At 47.8% G+C, this 17,845-nt stretch overlaps 1 protein-coding gene across 4 annotated transcripts in view; it reads left to right on the top strand.

Moving 5' to 3' along the window:
• The first annotated feature begins 2,010 nt into the window (after positions 1 to 2,010).
• The window catches only part of LOC123127234 (nuclear pore complex protein NUP205), a 37,497-nt gene continuing 21,662 nt past the window's right edge, over positions 2,011 to 17,845 (top strand). For all 4 annotated transcript variants that reach the window (XR_006462201.1, XM_044546823.1, XM_044546825.1 and 1 more), the window contains exons 1-15: positions 2,011 to 2,298; positions 2,398 to 2,493; positions 3,094 to 3,168; positions 3,267 to 3,371; positions 3,456 to 3,566; positions 4,467 to 4,626; positions 4,835 to 4,917; positions 5,032 to 5,154; positions 5,260 to 5,487; positions 7,989 to 8,078; positions 8,468 to 8,623; positions 9,560 to 9,676; positions 9,747 to 9,953; positions 10,695 to 10,796; positions 10,882 to 11,013. Coding sequence is in view for 3 of the 4 variants with exons in the window: in XM_044546823.1 (XP_044402758.1) it covers positions 2,152 to 2,298; positions 2,398 to 2,493; positions 3,094 to 3,168; positions 3,267 to 3,371; positions 3,456 to 3,566; positions 4,467 to 4,626; positions 4,835 to 4,917; positions 5,032 to 5,154; positions 5,260 to 5,487; positions 7,989 to 8,078; positions 8,468 to 8,623; positions 9,560 to 9,676; positions 9,747 to 9,953; positions 10,695 to 10,796; positions 10,882 to 11,013 (1,932 nt within the window). In the remaining variant the exon portion in view is untranslated. The remainder of the gene's footprint in view (positions 2,299 to 2,397; positions 2,494 to 3,093; positions 3,169 to 3,266; positions 3,372 to 3,455; positions 3,567 to 4,466; positions 4,627 to 4,834; positions 4,918 to 5,031; positions 5,155 to 5,259; positions 5,488 to 7,988; positions 8,079 to 8,467; positions 8,624 to 9,559; positions 9,677 to 9,746; positions 9,954 to 10,694; positions 10,797 to 10,881; positions 11,014 to 17,845) is intronic.

Below are 17,845 nucleotides of genomic sequence, written 5' to 3'. Positions count from 1 at the left end.
CCAAGCATTTTTTGTTTCCTAGCGATCTGATGTGGCATAGCCCAACCAGCGCACCTTATTGTTTTGGATGAGCATTTGCGGGTGTATCGTGTTAAAAAAAACTGACGCGGCGGGCGCGCCTAGCCCCCTCTAGTAAATGGTTTATTAGGATGTAATATTGTCAGAGTTGCTCTAAGTGCATCTCCAGCCGCGTCTCAGAAATGCCTCCTCAGGCGATTTTTCCGCGCCGGCACCAAAAAAACGTGTGGCGTCCCAGGAGCCCGATTTTCACCGGCCTGTGTCGAAAACAGCGCCGGCGGACCCAGGCCGAACCCGGCGCGCTGGGGGGCGTCCGGACGAACTGTTTTGGCGCGAAACAGTCGCGGGCCCACCGCGTCAGCGACACGGCGTCTCGTCTTCCCCCAACGGCCTCGGTTCCCGCGGGGAATCAATGCCAAGGCTGTCGCCGGTCAGCCTTGCCATTGATTCCTCACAGGCGGTGCGTCACGGGACGGCGCGCCGACGCCTCCCCTCCCTCGCACGCGTACACACAGGTGCGGCTCGGCTATATAGCTGGTGGCCTGCACTCGCCTGTGCCCACACCAGCCCCCCCCCCCCCCCCCCCCGCCGCCCAGCTCCTCCCTTTCCCTACCTTTCCCGAGCGCCGCCGCCCAGCCCCTTCTTCTATCTCTCTACCTCTCCCGAGCCCGTCGCCATGGCGGAACGCTTCCCCGGAGACGAGGCGGCGGCTAACGGCTTCGGCCGCCGTTCGCTCCGCGAAAAGGAGTCCTGGCTCCTGTTCCAGGCGAACATCCCGGCGCCGCCGGATATGCGTGCCGGGCCGACGGGGTGGAGGCTCAGCGCCGGGGGAGTGCCCATTCCCCCGTTGCCCGACGCCGTGGCGAAGCCGAAGTACTTCGCCGAGGAAGTTGAGGTCGTGCGCACCTCCCTCATCGACGCCCAACTCTCCCTCCCCCAGTACGCCGCCGACAACCACGCGGCTTGGGCGGCGTATTTCGAGCGCCACCAGCAGCAGCGCTTGGCGTCCATCAACGGCGCGCCGGTGGTTGGTGGCCGACAGAATAGCGAGGGGCGCTACCTGTGGTGGGGCGTCCCCGGCCGCACACTCGAGGGCGTGTTGACATACCTCGAGGGCGGCAACGACCCGCCCGTTGGCGTACCCGGCGAGGGCGGCCGCCCCGGCGCAGCATCGACGCGCCGGGCCATGGGCGCCAAGGAGGTTCGGGTCCTCCTCCTCTTCTTCCTCCTCCCGATCTTCATCGCACTCCCCCGGCACTGCCCGGCGTCAATGCCGAGCCCGCGGCGGAGACGCCGCTTGCCCGGCGCACTCGCAGCGCCGGTATCGTCATCAACGAGGGGCGGTCGGCGCGCCTCCTCGTCGGCTCTTCCGTGCTTCGTCAAGCCAAAGACGGAGCCGGGGCTCATGCCGGTGAAAACGGAGTCGGGGCTCCCCGCCGTGAAGACGGAGCCCGGCGAGGTGGAGCTCGACGACGATGCGGCCCTGAAATGGACGCGTAAGGACTTTCTGAGGATTGAGAGGGAGCGCCAGGTCGCCGCATTGCGGCGCTTCGAGCAGCGCCGCCGGGGCCGTGAAGAAGGAGGAGTCCTCGTCCTCGACGACATCGATGATGACGCGCCGCCTCCCCCGCCACCAGTCCGCCATGGCGACGCCGGCAGGGGTCCAACAGGGACGGCCACGTCAAGAAGGAGAAGGCCGCCGCCGCCGACGGAGGCGAGGATGGCGGCGTCGACGACGACTACTCCGCGTTCAACGATTTCTTTTTTAGTTATACTTGCTATGTAACGCGTCGCCGAAATGTGCCGAAATTTATCGTGTTTGGCCGAATTTTATCGTGTTTAAGCCAAACTTCGCCGAACTTCTTTTATTTTAAACATGTCTGGGGCGGTCCTGAGACCGGCGGCTGAGGACCAACTCATCCCATGCCTAATTTTTGTACCGGCTCATTCTCAGACGGGGATTTTAGGCGCCCCTGAGGGCCAACGGCTGGAGATGCCCTAATAAGCAGCCCAAAACTCCCGACTCCAAAACCCAGAAGCCCGCCTCGAGCTCCCCTAGGGTTTAATCCGCCCCCCTCCCATTCCGCCGGCCACCGCCGATTTATAGGGTTACGACGGGAGAGCTCACCGGCCATGGCGCCGCCACCGCCGCGCGAACTCCTGGCCGTCGTCGAGGCGGCGCTGCTCGGTCCCGCACCGGCGTCGCCGGCGCAGCGCGTGGAGCTCCTCCACGCCGTCCGCGATGCCTCCCCCGCATTCCGCACGCTCCTCTCTTACCCGGTTCGTCCTGTGCCCCCCTCGTTGTATAATTATTAGTCTGGTGTGAGCTCGGTTTGATTCGGCTTGGCTTTGGTGTCTCTGCCGTGTGCGCGCGTGCAGGTGCCAAAGGCGTCCGATCGAACTCAGGTGGAGGCCAAGGAGGTTCGGCTCTCGGACATGCCACCAATCACGCTCGATGACACCGACGTGCAGACTGTAAGTTTCCCCCCTCAGTCCCGATATATTGGTTCGAGACATGCAAGGAGCGTGTGCAAATTCCATAATTTGTTATATATGCTGCTTATGTTGATCACTGTGTGACATTTTGTGCTGTTAATTGGAGCTCACGAATAGAGATGACACCTTACTACAGTTAGCTCTTGATTCCTTGTAACTTTGATTAGTCTGTGGACTGTGGTAGATAACTGAGTGGGATTAGTGATTGCAAATGCACGGATTTTGTTGGGATTTTGTAAGGACGGGTTGGATTGATGTTTTCTCAGGTGGTGATTGTGGTGCTAAGTAGCTTATTCAACAATGTTGCATGAACAGACGGGTCTACTTTTGGTAGGCCATGCACAATTTTTTAAACCTACGCGTTGTGAATTTGGCTTATGGCGCTCAATTGAGATCGTGTACAATCGTCTTAGCTCAAGGTGCCTATTGTACCATAGAAAACTGTTGTTCACGTGTCCTGTAATTTCATACCTTCTAATTATACTTACAATTTTCTTTACATTCAGTTTGTAGTATGGCTCCTGGCATCCTTTTTGGTAGCTTTGTTGATGCTAAGATTTGCATCTATGATTTTTTCAGGCCCTTAAGCTGAGTGATGAACTCAATCTTAATGAAATTGAGTGTGTTCGCTTGCTAGTTTCTGCCAACAGAGAGGTACAATTTGCAGAACTAAAGTTTACTTTATGTCCACATGTTATCTATGTTTGTATTTGACCATTTACCTTACATGCATGCCTTGTTGTGATTTGTAGTGGGTTCTATATGGCCGGGAGCCACTGGAAATATATAGGCTTGCAGCTGGCCTTTGGTACATGGAGAGGAGAGATCTGATAACTTCTCTGTACATTTTGTTGCGGGTAGTCTACCAATCGAGTTCATCCTAGCTACATCGGAATTTGAGATTAAAGGGCGCTTTCATTGGTTTTCTTTATCTTCTGTAGTCTGTTGTACTTGACCAAGGACTTGATGCTGATCTGATGTACGAAATCCAAAATCAAATGGAGGCTCTTTTTAGCGACGGTCTCCGACAGCGGATAATCACCCTTGTAAAGGTTGGACTTTATGGAACTTGAATATGCCATATGCTGCATCCTTCACATTTTAAATACCAAGTAATATTGACATATATTATATTACAATCATGTGAGGTAACTGAATTTAGTCGCAAAGTTGCTAGCTTTTCTGCCTTTTTATGCACAGGGCACACAATTTTTTTTCATGAAAATTTGCAGGCAACATAAAGTACACACACATCTACAGGTTCTTTCTATTTTTTTTGGAACATACATATGTCTCCAGTGGCAACAAATGAACACAGGCTTCATATGCTGAATTGCTGATTTTGTGTACCTCCCCCCTCCTCCTATGAGGAGTTGGAGTTTGCTCTCGCTGAGCTCAAGCTTCAAGATTAATTTAAAATCAACTAAAATAGTGGACAATAGGAGGGGGCTTATGCATCAACTTCACCATAACCTGGCCCTGTTGCTGTTGCTGTTGCTGGCATTGCCCCCTTCAAATTTTTGTAGTTGTATTCCTAGTCAGACCATAAAAGTCATATCTTAGTGTCTACTCTGTTAAAAAATATATATTACATTTGAAAACGTGTAGCCAGTTTTCTCATACCGTGTCCACAAATAAAGAGCCATCTAATTTGACACTGCGAACTAGTACCATTTGATTTACCACCAGAAGTACTTCCATACTATAGATATTTACATTATTTTGTCAATACATTACTATTACAGAAAGTGATTGTCTTAACATATCACGGGCTGCCATATCCAAAGCACCGTTTATCTTTGAAGTTTGAATAATAGGAGTAGCGTATTGAACAATTCATTCCAGGATGATGCATTAGTACAGGTGTCATTTCTCTTTAATTTCTATGATGCATCTCTCTTTCACTCTATTGAAAAACGGCCACTGACAGTTTGATCTCTTTCCCCATAAAGGAGCTTAACCGGGAAGAACCATCTGGTATTGGCCGACCAAGCTCTGAGTGCTATGTGCTTGATTTCAGAGGAGCTCTTGTCGAGAGGCGTGCCATTGTCTCCCGAGAGAGATTAAGTTTGAGTCACTGCCTTGCTCTTTCTGCACTTATCAAACTAATGGGTGAGTTAAATGCAATATGAATTTGAATTTTCCATATCACCTGCTATGATCTTCTGATACGCTTGCGCGATGACTTAAGTTGTTATTCTTTCTGAGGGAAATGAATCATTGTTATTCATTAGCCTTCCTGGACTGGAAATGTAGGTTTATCCTTCTGTTCACTTCAAGTTAAAGCGAACCACCACTAATGATCTGCAACTTCATGTAGGTCCCAAGGAGGTTAAGGATACATTTTCAATATTAAAAGACTGCGCTGCTGAAGTAAATGAAAATTCTACTGTTGAGCTTCAGGTTTGAAGTTTTAATTAGTTACTTTGACATTTGTAGACATGATATTTGTGCAATTTTTAATTGTTTGTGTTCTCAACTTGTGATGCAATGCATAACTATCATTTACCTTTGCAGATCACCTATGGCGTTCTATTCTCTCTTGTAATAACTTTTGTTTCTGACGCCCTAAGTAATTCCCATGAGAAAACATCTTTGCCATCGTCTGATTCCTCGTTCAGACATGAATTTCATGAACTAGTAAGCTTTTTTAAAATATACTTATATTTACATATTAAACTAATCTATGTTGGAACATATAGCAAAATTTATGCTCATTGCAAGCTGGGATTGTCGTCATGCCAGGTGATGAAGACATGTAACGGTACAACTGCTGAAGGATTTGTTGGTGTTGTGCGGCTTGCATGGACTGTTCTTTTGATGTTAACACAAGATCGAAATAGCGCAAGAGACTCAGTCATTAATGCTTCCTCCAGAGCTGTGACTGATATTTGGTCATGTCTGGATATTATCTGTTGCCTGAATGCTTTTAAATTTTTACGGGAGCGGGTTATGCAAGCAGCTGCTTACCAGGTATGGCAACTCTGCACTCTTGAGGCCATCTGGTATTCTGATTTGGTAATGGTATACCCAATTAACCATATGACCACCACTGGTTGAGCACAGCAAGCTTGTTTTGTACATAAGAATATAAATGTTTCTCATTCAGTATTTGTATTTGTACAACTGTGTCACCTTAGGGCCATTTAGAATGCTAGACATATAAAACACATGACTTAGAAAAATATGGGAACTTAGGGCCTGTTCGGATCCTCTCTGGCTCCGCGCTTAACCAAATCTGCGCGTGGTGCTGGCCCGAATGCTGCAGCTCCGTGAAGCCCATGCCTCTTTCAGTGTCATTTCGTGGAGCTGCGTTTGCCCAGCTTCGCCAAAAGAGGAAGCGTGGACTTGCTCGAAATTATGTGTGAGTGCCCTCCCGAAGTTGTGTGTACCGTCTCATCTTGCTAGAAGGCACCCTCGACCTTGCCCAGTCAGACCGAGGCCAGCGCCTCTCCTCTCGCGCTAACCCTAGGCAGCCGCCACCCCCATTGCCCGCTGTCGTTCTCCTCTCCCCCGAGCTCACCTGAAGTCGTCGTCCCAGGCTGTCCGGATCCCAGTCGCCTTCCTCTCCTACAGGAGGCGTGCTGTGGTGAGGCTTGCCGCTGGCACACATTTGGAGGAACCATAGAAGCCCCATGTCAACGAACGGAGGTGGAAGAAGACGTAGTAGCCACTGGATATGGCGAGGTGGATGCATCACAGCCATCCATGCCTTTCACCCCAAATTGGGCCTGTAGCCCATGTCTCCATCTGCCTTCCCTAACTGGCTATCTGCCTGCAGACCATCCACAGCCCATGCAGTGTGGGGAGAAGCTGACCACATCCTCCTGAACGGACACAGCTCCTCACGGGAAGCTGGCTCATGAAGCCGGAGTCGTGGATTTGATGAAGCTAAGAGACATCCGAACGGGGCCTTAGTGTCATGCTGTCCAGTTCATTTGTACTGTTCTGCAGAAACCGGCGTTAAAGAAAATATTAAAATATGCAAAATATGTGTTTGATGCACCACTAAAAATGCAGGAATTTTGAAGAATATGTGAAGAAAGTAGAGATCGAGAGGAGAGAGATGTTACACTTGCCCGTACACCCCATGTGGATGCTGGAATTGAGCTGAGAATTTGGCAATTGGAGTTGTGTCGCATCCATATCTGCTGTTCGGATGGGCAGGGCCAGGACCGGATTTCGAGCCCAATTCGACAGGCTGTGCTGAACAACTAGGACCAATAGCGAGCTTGACACTCTGTATCGTTTGGAAACAGCCACCTCTCATTTCCTTCAGTAACTCATGTCGACCCATCACCACTGCCGCCAAGCTCCTGTGACACGCTGCAGACACCTGATCCTCTTCTTCCCCATTGCTGGCCCACAACCTCTTCTTTCCCATTGTCGGTGCTCCCTCTTCTTCCCCGTCACAGGTGCCACCTCATCCTCTTTGTCTTTGCCGATTAAGCAGATGGGTGCAGATTCTGTCATCCGAATCTGAGTCTCCTGCATATTATCTGGTGAGCTCAAGATCTGCACCTCCCCTTACCTTGCCGTCTCCATCTCTTGAGGTTACATCTGGAGGAAAAAGTTCTCAATCTCTATTGTGTGCAGGGTGAGTTTACCAGAGTTCGGTCATGTTGGTAGAGTCGCAACTCAAGATGCTAGGGAAGCAATGGCCATGGATGGAATTGGGCGAGGGGAAGATGAGAAGAGGAAGAGTGGCATGAGTTTCTAGGCTTATATATGGATAGCCAGCAAGAAAACAGAAAATGCAACCAGGCTGTGATTTCATTTCCATGATAATATTCCTGAACCGCAATAAAATAATATCGAAGTATGGGATGCTCCCATTTTCACATGAATCGAACTGGTACTCTGGTTTCAGTAGACCAATTCAATTTCAATATGCAAACGGACACTTAGGGTTTTCAGCTGCACACACAGAGCCACGGCATGATGAGAAAGAGCTCGACACCATGGCAGTTAAGGGCACATTGCTGCCTTGATCTTGATGACAGCCATTCTCTCTTCCCCTCCTGCACTCGAGTCCCCTTAGCTAGTTGGCCACCTAGGTGAGCTGGGCGCTAGTTAGCCCTCTGCTGCCCGACCAGCACCTCGCACCATTTAGAACTTTGAGCTGATTAGGCGCTGCTCTGTTGCTTAGCGCCTTGGTGAACAAATCATCTATATTATTTGCTGTTTTATTGTTCATGAATACTTGTAATATGGACAGCTGAGGTTATCATTAGATGCCAAGTAATGGTTAATATTTTGTCGATACAATGCTACCATTTTCATATCAAAATTTGGCCAAATCTGACCACAACACATGCAGAAGTATGTAGATTTGGGCCATTGTGCACATGCAAAGTGAGATCAACATCTCTTTTGGCCATCTTCATTTTTTGATATTATTGGTCAAATTTGTTGTGTAAGAATAGTTTTTGATATGGAGGTAATATATCACTGTTTCTTTCCATTTGACGCAGAATGACGATGATGACATTGTTTACATGTACACTGGCTATGCGCACAAGTTGATGATGTGCTTTCTCTCCCATCCGACTTCTAGAGATAAGGTTAGAATAGTTCCTCAATGTATGTTGACACTTGCCACAACAAAAAAAAAAAGGGCAACCTGGTGCATGTAGCTCCCGCTTGCGCAGGGTCCAGGGAAGGGTCCGACCACTTTGGGTCTATAGTACGCAGCCTTTCCCTACATTTCTGTAAGAGGCTGTTTCCAGGACTTGAACCCATGACCTCATGGTCACAAGGCAGCAGCTTTACCACTGCGCCAAGGCTCCCCTTCTTGACACTTGCCACAACATGATTTCTAATTTCTTTGTTACAACCAAATGTGATCATTATTTAGTAACTGTTATACAATGCTTATAACGTGCTAAGAACCTTTAGTCACTCTTGTTACAGAAAAAGGAAAAGAAAACAATAACATTGTCTTCTTTAACAGATAAAAGAAATCAAGGAAAAAGCAATGAATGCTCTCAGCCCATACTCTCTACCATGGGATCATAGAGAAGATCCTAATATAAGTGGGGAGCAGATTGGTCAGCCTACTAACCAGCCTTTTGTATCCCTACTGGAACTAGTTGGAGAAATCTATCAGGTATTGCTTCATTCATTTATACGTTCTTCCAGTCAAATGTATGGACCGGAAAATGTACATGAGGTAGCGTGATGTCATGGTGTTTAACCTTGTCTTCTTGGTTTTATGATAATTTGTATAATTAGCTATAGTACTTCAGTGTTTCCTAAAGACACAGGAGTCATTAACTATCCTGTGCACCATACGATATGATGTGTGATTTCGGTTTCTTTGCTAAAGCTATGAAACTATTTATGTATGATGTGCATGTTTTTGGGATTTTTTTGCACAGATTTGGCATACTATTTAAATCACAGATAATGGTTCTGTCAATATTTCCATCCACTCCAGCAATACTGACTCAAACCACAGTTTGCTTTCCTAGTTAGATGCAACCTTTATTTTTATTGGTTAGGAAACTGTATCTACAAATATGAAGTGTTTGGTGCACCTAGATTCCTAGGCATCCAATTCAATACCTGCTGGTGTATATTGATGTCTGTAATGCTCAAAGATCTGCAATTTGTTTTTGTTGTTGCCAATTGCAGTAATTTGACCTGGATTTAGTGTGGTCAAGCTAGTTGACACACTGCTTGTACTGACTGAATTAATCAATGTTTTCTCGAAGTTGAGTTTAGGTTTAGGCTTCAGCAAACCTCTTCTTGACCAGTTTCATCTAGCAACTGCCACCAGCCATTGCCTTTGTGACAATTGTATGAATGTTTTTGTATCAATTGCTTGACCTTAACATAGAATTCCTGTTTTACATTAAAGAAACTTCACTGCCTTTATTATCTCTTTCTATGTACTTTTTAATTGTTGTCAGTAAAAGGACCTCCAAGTATGCTCACATTTACGTTTAAAAAAAGTGCTCACATGATAATTTTCGTTGCTTTATAAGCTGAGTTTTGATAACTTTGTTTCTGTGATTACTCTATCCTTTTGTGTTCTCATCAGAAAGAGCCTGAGCTAGTGCATGGAAACGAGGAACTGTGGACCTTTGTCGTATATGCAGGCGAAGATCACACCAATACACAAACCCTCGTGGCCTTCCTTGGACTTCTAAGTACTTTGGTATGCAAAATGTTTACTGATCTGTTGAATATTCCATCTTGTGCTCCGACTGAACTATTTGGACTTTCAGGCTTCCAGTGACGTTGGTGCCGCCAAGGTATACGAATTGCTCCAGGGAAAGATTTACCGCTCAGTTGGATGGAACACTTTGTTTGATTGCTTATCTATTTATGAAGAGAAGTTTAAGAAATCCCTACAATCTTCCACAAGCATGTTGCCTGATTTTCCAGAGGGAGATGCACAGGCACTTGTTGCGTATTTAGCTGTCCTTCAGAAGGTTTGCAATTTCGGCTGCTCTTATTCTTGTGCCTTATATCATCTTCCATAGTTGGAAATTTTCAAATTTATATTTTTTCAGTATTAGCTCCCCTGACATGTTATACATGCTGTAATTCTCTAGTTTTGGACAAATGTTGTCAAGCGTATATTTTTCTAGTGAAGTTGAGAAATCATAGTAAGATTATATGTTAGCAAATTCAATCTGTTCTAACCTTTTAACTACTTCCCTTGTTTATGTTATTACCGGCATTCCGAAATAGTAGGATTTTCAACAAGGCTAATAAAACATTTGTCTTAGTTCTAAGTTATCTCACTGATCCCTGCTGCCTATCATGGTCCGAGTTGTTCTTCGCCTGATGTTCCTCTCTGTATATGTTGTATTTAAGCTAGACTGTCTTTTCTATAGGCTTGTTTATTTTTGCCAATGATGTATTAATATTTAAATTCATGCTGCTTTTATTACTTGTGCACATCAGCACATGCATCCGTTTCTCAATTAATCTGTTTCTGTTGTCTCAGTCTGCTTCTTAGATATGTTCTTTCTGAAGCAAGGAGCTATTTGTGGCTTGCCTAAAAAAGTACTCCCTCCGTTCCAAAATAGATGACTCAACTTTGTACTAACTTTAGTACAAAGTTAGTACTAAGTTGGGTCATCTATTTTGGAACGGAGGGAATATGTTTTTTGGTTACGAAGGAATACTCACTTCCGGTTTTTTTGGAAATTGTCAACATACTGTAGGTGGTGGAAAATGGAAATCCATCTGAAAGAAGAAAATGGTTCCCTGACATTGAACCTTTGTTTAAGCTTCTAAGCTATGAAAATGTGCCCCCGTATTTGAAGGTACATGTTTTTTTATGCCTACATGTGTACCTTTGGCATCTTTTTTTGTTGTTGCTTTTCATAATTTGTGCTAATTCATGTCCAGGGGGCTTTGCGGAATTCAATCACTGCATTTGTCAAAGTTTCACCCCAGTTGAAAGATGCTGTTTGGAGTTATCTTGAACAATATGATCTTCCGGTGGTTACGGTACCACCTGGGCAGCATGCGGCAACACAGGTACCCCCAAAGTTCACTTTGAAATTACTCATGTTTACCTCACATGGGTTATATTTGCTACTCAGCGTCTAACTTGTTGTAAAGCAATACAAAGTGAAGGAAAATAAATTATTCCTATTCTCTGTCCTGTATGTTAAGAATATAAGATATAATATACTTAAATGGACTGTAGTTCTTGGTAATTACATTTTTGCTTGTTCATATTGCTGTTGTTTAGCATGCTAGTGCATATTTTTGGTTATTTTGAGGCATATTTGCGTCCTTTGACTACCCTTGCTACTTGCAAGTGGGCAATGCAATCACTGTTAGTGGAGGTGATCAATTTGTTTCTTCCTCAAAAGCAAGGAATTAAGGAAGTCCTACCTCACTTTGCCAAAAGCAAAGATTACAAGTCGAAAGTCAAGTGGAGTTCGTGGGGGTACCGGCTTGTGGATTGGTCGAGACTAGCTAAGATTAATCATGACTGATCGTTTACTAGTCGATACTACTATATCCTACAAATACCATACCTAATAACAACAAATACGAAAAATAGGGAGGATGACCGTTAGTTGTTGGGCCAGCCCAGCTAGTCCCATTTCCTCTCCCAATGTCAAGACCCACTGGATGCTACAACTATTAATCTGCACGGTCAACTCAAGCCCCTATCTCTCTCTGCTCTAACTCCGTGAGAAACTGTGACCAAGCCGCCACTGCTCAGTCCTCACTTCCATAAGATGGATCTCTCACGTCTCAACTCCCTTAGCTCTTTTGCCACCGCCCTCCTCTCTTGCTGCTGCAGTGGGGGGTGCGGCGGGGGCGCAGCAGCAGCTTGACGGCGTGGGTTCCTCCTGGTCCAGTGCCTCCTCAAGTGGGATAACCAGGAATCTCCGATTAACAGCGCCTAATCGATGATTAGTCACCCAGTTGCGCAACCAGGACCGCAAGTCGAGTCGAGCCCAAGTCGAGGTTGCTTCTCTGACCGATGGATTAATCGATGATTAGTCGTCTAATTTTTTTCTTTTGCCAAAAGTAAAGCTAGGCAACGGAACCACACATGTATCCGTTACCTCCATTTGCTCTTGTTGTGGCCGTGAGCATGCTCACCTCCTTCTGTATGTATGCAGGGGGGATGATGACCTATGTGTTGGAGCTGTTAACACTGCCACCACTGCTCCCTTCCTTTCCCCCTTACATTTCATCTTTCCTCTCTTCTCCAAGCCAAGTCAACAACTTGGAGTTCAACTCGCCGGCTAGCTAACCTAGTCAAGTCACTGAGTCTAGTACGCTGGTCTGATACAGAAAGTGAGGTGGCACTTTTCTGGTCACTGGCAAGCCCAAATTGGTGAATAGAAGAGGTACACCAAAGGAGAGGAGCTCAGCAAAGTACCAGTTGTGTAGCTGCCAACATGGCAATGAGCCAATGACCAGCCTACGAGTGATTTTGTGTTGAACCGGTATGGGCCCAAGCCCATCAAGCCTTGTCACTTAGGGCCCAAGCCCATGTGGAGGTACTGACCTAGAAGGAGGCATCCAGTCCTCCCGTTCTCAGGAGAGCCGCCACACACACATACGACACAGCCAAAACAAGGTGAGTCTGCGACACAACATGGTATCAGACGCAGGCGAGGTGCTGGGGACGACGGCGACGGTGGCCTAGTCGCCGGCCGGCGGCGGAGTCCGGTGGGGAGGCGGCGGCGCATCTGGGCGGACGTGGCTGTGTGCGAGCGCGCGCGTGCGGCTGCGCGTCACGGCGGCGAGCGCACGGCGGCTGCGCGGGCCAGCGGGAAATCAACGGCGGCTGTGCGCGTGGAGGCGTGCGGCTGTGGCGCAGGACGAGGAGAAGAGCCGGAGGAACAGCGAACGTGGAGAGCAGGAGAGGCGTGCTGCTGTCGTTCGCGCGGAGGGAGAGAGCGAGTCCGCACGGCTCTGCTCGTTGCCGTTGTGTCCTGGCTGCTGGGATTGAAGAAGAGGAAGGTGCTGCTTATTGTTGCTGCTGCGCGTGCGGAGTGTGAGCAGAGGGGGAGAAAGAACAGAGGGCCTTGCTGTATGTGTGCAGCGGACTGTTGCTGCTGATTCTGCAGAGGACTGTGTGCGGCTGTGCTTGCTGCTGTTGTTGTTGGGTGTGTAGAGCCTGTCTCCGAAGATGAGTGAGCCAACAGGCCTTGCTGAGGCTTTCGAGAAGCTAGCTAAGTTCCTCGAGGAGTCGAAATCTGGGGCCATCGTTCCTCGACAGGAAGTGGCTCAGAAGATCGAACTGTCACCCATGGACATGAAGTTAGAGGGGACTACCATCTGAGCTGGTCCTGGAGGGCGTTGCTGGCTGTGGAACAGAAGGAGCTTGATGGGCACTTGTTGGGTGTTGTTGCTGAACCAGAAGACAAGACTACTGTGGAGGGAAAGAGATGGAAGGTCATAAACTCTGTGCTCATTGGCTGGTTGTTGAACTCGGTAGTGCCCCCCATTGGACGCTCTGTGGAGGGGCTATCCACATCCGCTGCGATATGGACGACTCTGTCCACTTTGTACTCAGGCAAGGGCAATGTCATGCTAATTGCTCAGATTGAGGGGAAGATCAGTCGGCTGCATCAAGGTGACGACATGTCAGTGATGGCATATGTGGCAGAGCTGCAGGCTCTGTGGGCAGAGCAGGATAACTGCGACCCTCTGGAACTCTATGATGCGGCTTGCATCGAGTCAGGGCGCAAGTGGATTGCACGCAGGCGTGTGCTGAAACTGTTGGAGGGTCTTAGAGGTTGCTTTCATGGCAGGAGGGCTTCCCTGTTGCACCAACCTCTTCTGCCCTCTATTGAGGAGGCTATTGCTGCAATGTCTCAAGAGGAGGTGCGGCTATCTCTTGAGCATGCAGACATGAAGGCTGTGCCGGCTTCGACATTTGCAGTCACTGAGCGCATGGAGTGGAGCGATCCCAACAAATGTCATATCTGTGGGGAGATAGGTCACTGGAAGTGGGCCTGTCCAACTCGTGGCAGAGGCAGGGGATACAACAGAGGGGGAACTGGCAGAGGCAGGAGTAGAGGCAGAGGTGGATACTCAGGGACCTCAAGGGGTCAGGCTTCTATGGGCAGAGGTGGTTACTCAGGACACTCAGGAGATCAGAGGGCTCACATGGCAGTGGCAGGAGACACTGGGACGTCAAAAGGCAAAGATGCAGACGATGCCAACTATGGAGACTTTGCTCTCTGGGCCTCCACTGATGAAGGTAATCCGGAAAAGGCATCTCTTGCTTCTAATGAGAGTGCTCCAGAGTGGGTTCTTGACTCTGGAGCATCTAAGCATGTTGCTAGTAAATCCTGCATGTTTGAGTCTTACAATAAGCACCCTCCATCTCACACGCGCACTATGCAAACTGCTGATGGCACAAACCAGCCTGTCATGGGGGTTGGCACAGTCAAGTGCACTCCGACCATCTCCCTATCCTCAGTTTTACATGTGCCGGCTTTTCCTGTCAATTTGGTCTCTTTCAGTGCTCTAATTGATCAAATTGACTGTCGTGTGATCCTTGACAAATTCGGGTGCGTGATTCAGGAGCGACAGACGAGTCAGACGGTTGGGACTGGCACCAGGCGTAGGGGGCTCTGGTACATGGACCAGGAGGTGCAGCCGGACTTGGTGTGTGCTGCGACCATGGAGGACAAGGAGAAGGAGGCGATGATCCATCACTGTAGGATGGGCCATGTATCTTTTGATAAGATGAGTAGAATCTTTCCGGATGTTATGTGTGGGATAGGCAAGGGCAAGTTGACATGTGATGCTTGCGAATATGCCAAACACACACGAGCCTCATATGTGAGTAAGGGGCTTAGGAGCATATCTCCTTTTATGCTTATTCATTCGGATGTATGGAAGAGCCCAGTTGTATCAATGAATGGAATGAAATACTTTGTTACATTCATCGATTGCTATTCTCGTATGACTTGGATTTATTTGATGCGTCACAAAGATGAGGTGTTTAGCTGTTTTCAGAATTTCCATGCCTTGGTGAAGAATCAGTTTCAGGTGCAGGTGCAGGTGATCAGGACTGACAATGGGACAGAGTATGTGAACAACACATTTGGGGCTTACTTGTCTGATCACGGTATTCTTCATCAAACTTCATGCCCAGACACCCCTCCTCAGAATGGAGTGGCAGAAAGGAAAAATCGGCATATTCTTGAGGTTGCCCGGTCATTGATGTTTACGATGAATGTGCCCAAATTCTTGTGGAGTGAAGCAGTTATGACAGCCACATACTTGATCAACAGGACACCATCAAGAATACTAAGCATGAAATCTCCGTGTGAGCTAGTATATGGAGAAACTAAGTTTGTTGTTCCCCCAAAGTTGTTTGGCAGTACTTGTTTTGTTCGAGATCACCGTCCTTCTGTTGGAAAACTTGATCCGCGGGCAGTGAAGTGTATTTTTCTGGGCTATTCTTCTAGTCAGCAGGGATATAAATGTTGGTGTCCCTCAGAGAAACGCAGGTTTGTCAGTATGGACGTAACCTTCAGGGAGTCTGAGCCATTCTATGGTGAGCCAACAGATCTAAGTGTGTTGTTTCAAGAGCTTGACCATTTTCACTCTGTGCAAGATGGTCAAGAGGGGGAGAAGGCTGTATCTCACACTCACGCGGATTCTGTGGGCACTAACATTGATGATGATGATGTGCAGGTTCAAGTCCAGCCAATTGTGGGTACAATTTCGGTTGGTACTCTCACTGATGGTGATGTGCAGGTACGGGTCCAACCAACCGTGGGTTCCATTCAGATTGGTAATCTCCAGCTCCCTGTTCGAGATCGGTGGCAGAAGATCCCCCTAGTGTACTCTCGGCGAGAGCCACAAGTGCCACAGGTGCATGACTCATCTGACACTCGTCTGGTATATTCTCGGCGGCAGCCACTTGTGCAGGAGGGGGAGCAGTCAGTGCAGGGGGAGCAGCAAGGCAGTGGTGCAAGCTCATCTGACACAGTGGAGCTACCTATTGCGTTGCGAAAGGGGACACGTGAAGCGGCTGAGAAGGCTTTACCACTGGAGTTTTTGGATGATCATGACATTGGAAATTTTGTGTCTTATGAGGCTTTGTCTCCTTCCTATAGAGTGTTTGTTGCCTCTCTTCAAACTGTGTCAATCCCAAAGGATTGGAAGATTGCAAAGCAAGATCCGAAGTGGCATGAAGCAATGATAGAAGAGTTGGAAGCACTGAGGAAAAATAAGACGTGGGTGCTAACCACATTGCCGGCAGGAAAGAAAGCAGTGAGTTGTAAGTGGATCTATACAGTGAAGCAGAATCCTGAGGGGAAGGTGGAACGGTATAAGGCCAGATTGGTCGCCAGAGGATATAGTCAAACTTATGGAATTGACTATGACGAGACGTTTGCTCCAGTGGCAAAGATGAACACAGTAAGGATATTGGTTTCCTGTGCTGCAAACTTTGGGTGGAAATTGCATCAATTAGATGTCAAGAATGCCTTCTTGCATGGTGAGTTGCAGGAAGAAGTGTACATGGAGATACCACCAGGTTTTGGTACTTCACTGACAACGGGGAAGGTATGCAGGCTGAAGAAATCCTTGTATGGACTGAAGCAATCGCCGAGGGCTTGGTTTGATAGGTTCAGGCGTGCTGTCCGTGCTATGGGGTATGGTCAATGTAATGGTGATCACACGGTGTTCTACAGACACTCACTCTCTAATCGAAAGATCACCATTCTTGCAGTTTATGTGGACGACATTATCATCACCGAAGATGATGAGGAGGAAATAAAGAGATTGAAGGGGTGTCTGAGCAATGAGTTTGAGGTGAAGGATTTGGGCAACCTAAAATACTTCCTTGGGATTGAAGTGGCCCGGACAGAGAAGGGAATATCTTTGTGCCAAAGGAAATACACCTTGGATCTCTTGAGTGACATGGGCATGATGGGATGCCGTGCAGCCCCTACGCCGATTGAACAAAATCATCAAGTGACAGCTCAGTCAGGCGAGCTGGTGAATAAGGAAGATTATCAAAAACTGGTTGGGAGGTTATTGTACTTGTGTCATACCAGGCCTGACATTACGTATGCCGTGGGTGTGGTGAGCAGATACATGCATGAACCAAGGAGTGGGCATCTTGATATTGTGCACAGAATTCTGAGATACTTGAAGGGGACTCCAGGTAAAGGGTTGTGGTTTGCGAAGAGTGGACATCTTGAAGTGGATGGCTATAGTGACTCTGATTGGGCCAGTTGTCAAGATGATAGAAGATCAACTTCTGGCTACTGTGTGTTTGTGGGAGGAAACTTGGTGTCGTGGAGAAGCAAGAAACAACCTGTTGTGTCTAGATCAACAGCAGAAGCCGAGTATAGAGCTTTATCTCAAGGGTTATGTGAGATGCTCTGGGTGAAGTACCTACTGAGCGAGTTGAAACTTCTGAGGAAGGGACCCTTGAAGGTGTGGTGTGACAATCAGTCAGCTATAGCTATTGCTAATAACCCAGTTCAGCATGATAGGACAAAACATGTGGAAATTGATCGCTTCTTCATTAAGGAGAAACTTGATGCTGGTATCATCAGTCTTACTCACGTCAGCTCTGGGCAGCAGTTTGCAGATTGCTTGACAAAGGGACTGGGAACGAAGGACTGTAACTTGGCATGTGACAAGATGGGGATGATAGATATCTGCCACCCATCTTGAGGGGGAGTGTTGAACCGGTATGGGCCCAAGCCCATCAAGCCTTGTCACTTAGGGCCCAAGCCCATGTGGAGGTACTGACCTAGAAGGAGGCATCCAGTCCTCCCGTTCTCAGGAGAGCCGCCACACACACATACGACACAGCCAAAACAAGGTGAGTCTGCTACACAACATTTTGCACCAGTTT

This window comes from Triticum aestivum, chromosome 6A, assembly GCF_018294505.1.
Source record: "Triticum aestivum cultivar Chinese Spring chromosome 6A, IWGSC CS RefSeq v2.1, whole genome shotgun sequence".
In the NCBI taxonomy this organism is placed as follows: Eukaryota; Viridiplantae; Streptophyta; class Magnoliopsida; order Poales; family Poaceae; genus Triticum; species Triticum aestivum.
This window is presented reverse-complemented; position numbering and strand designations above follow the sequence as displayed.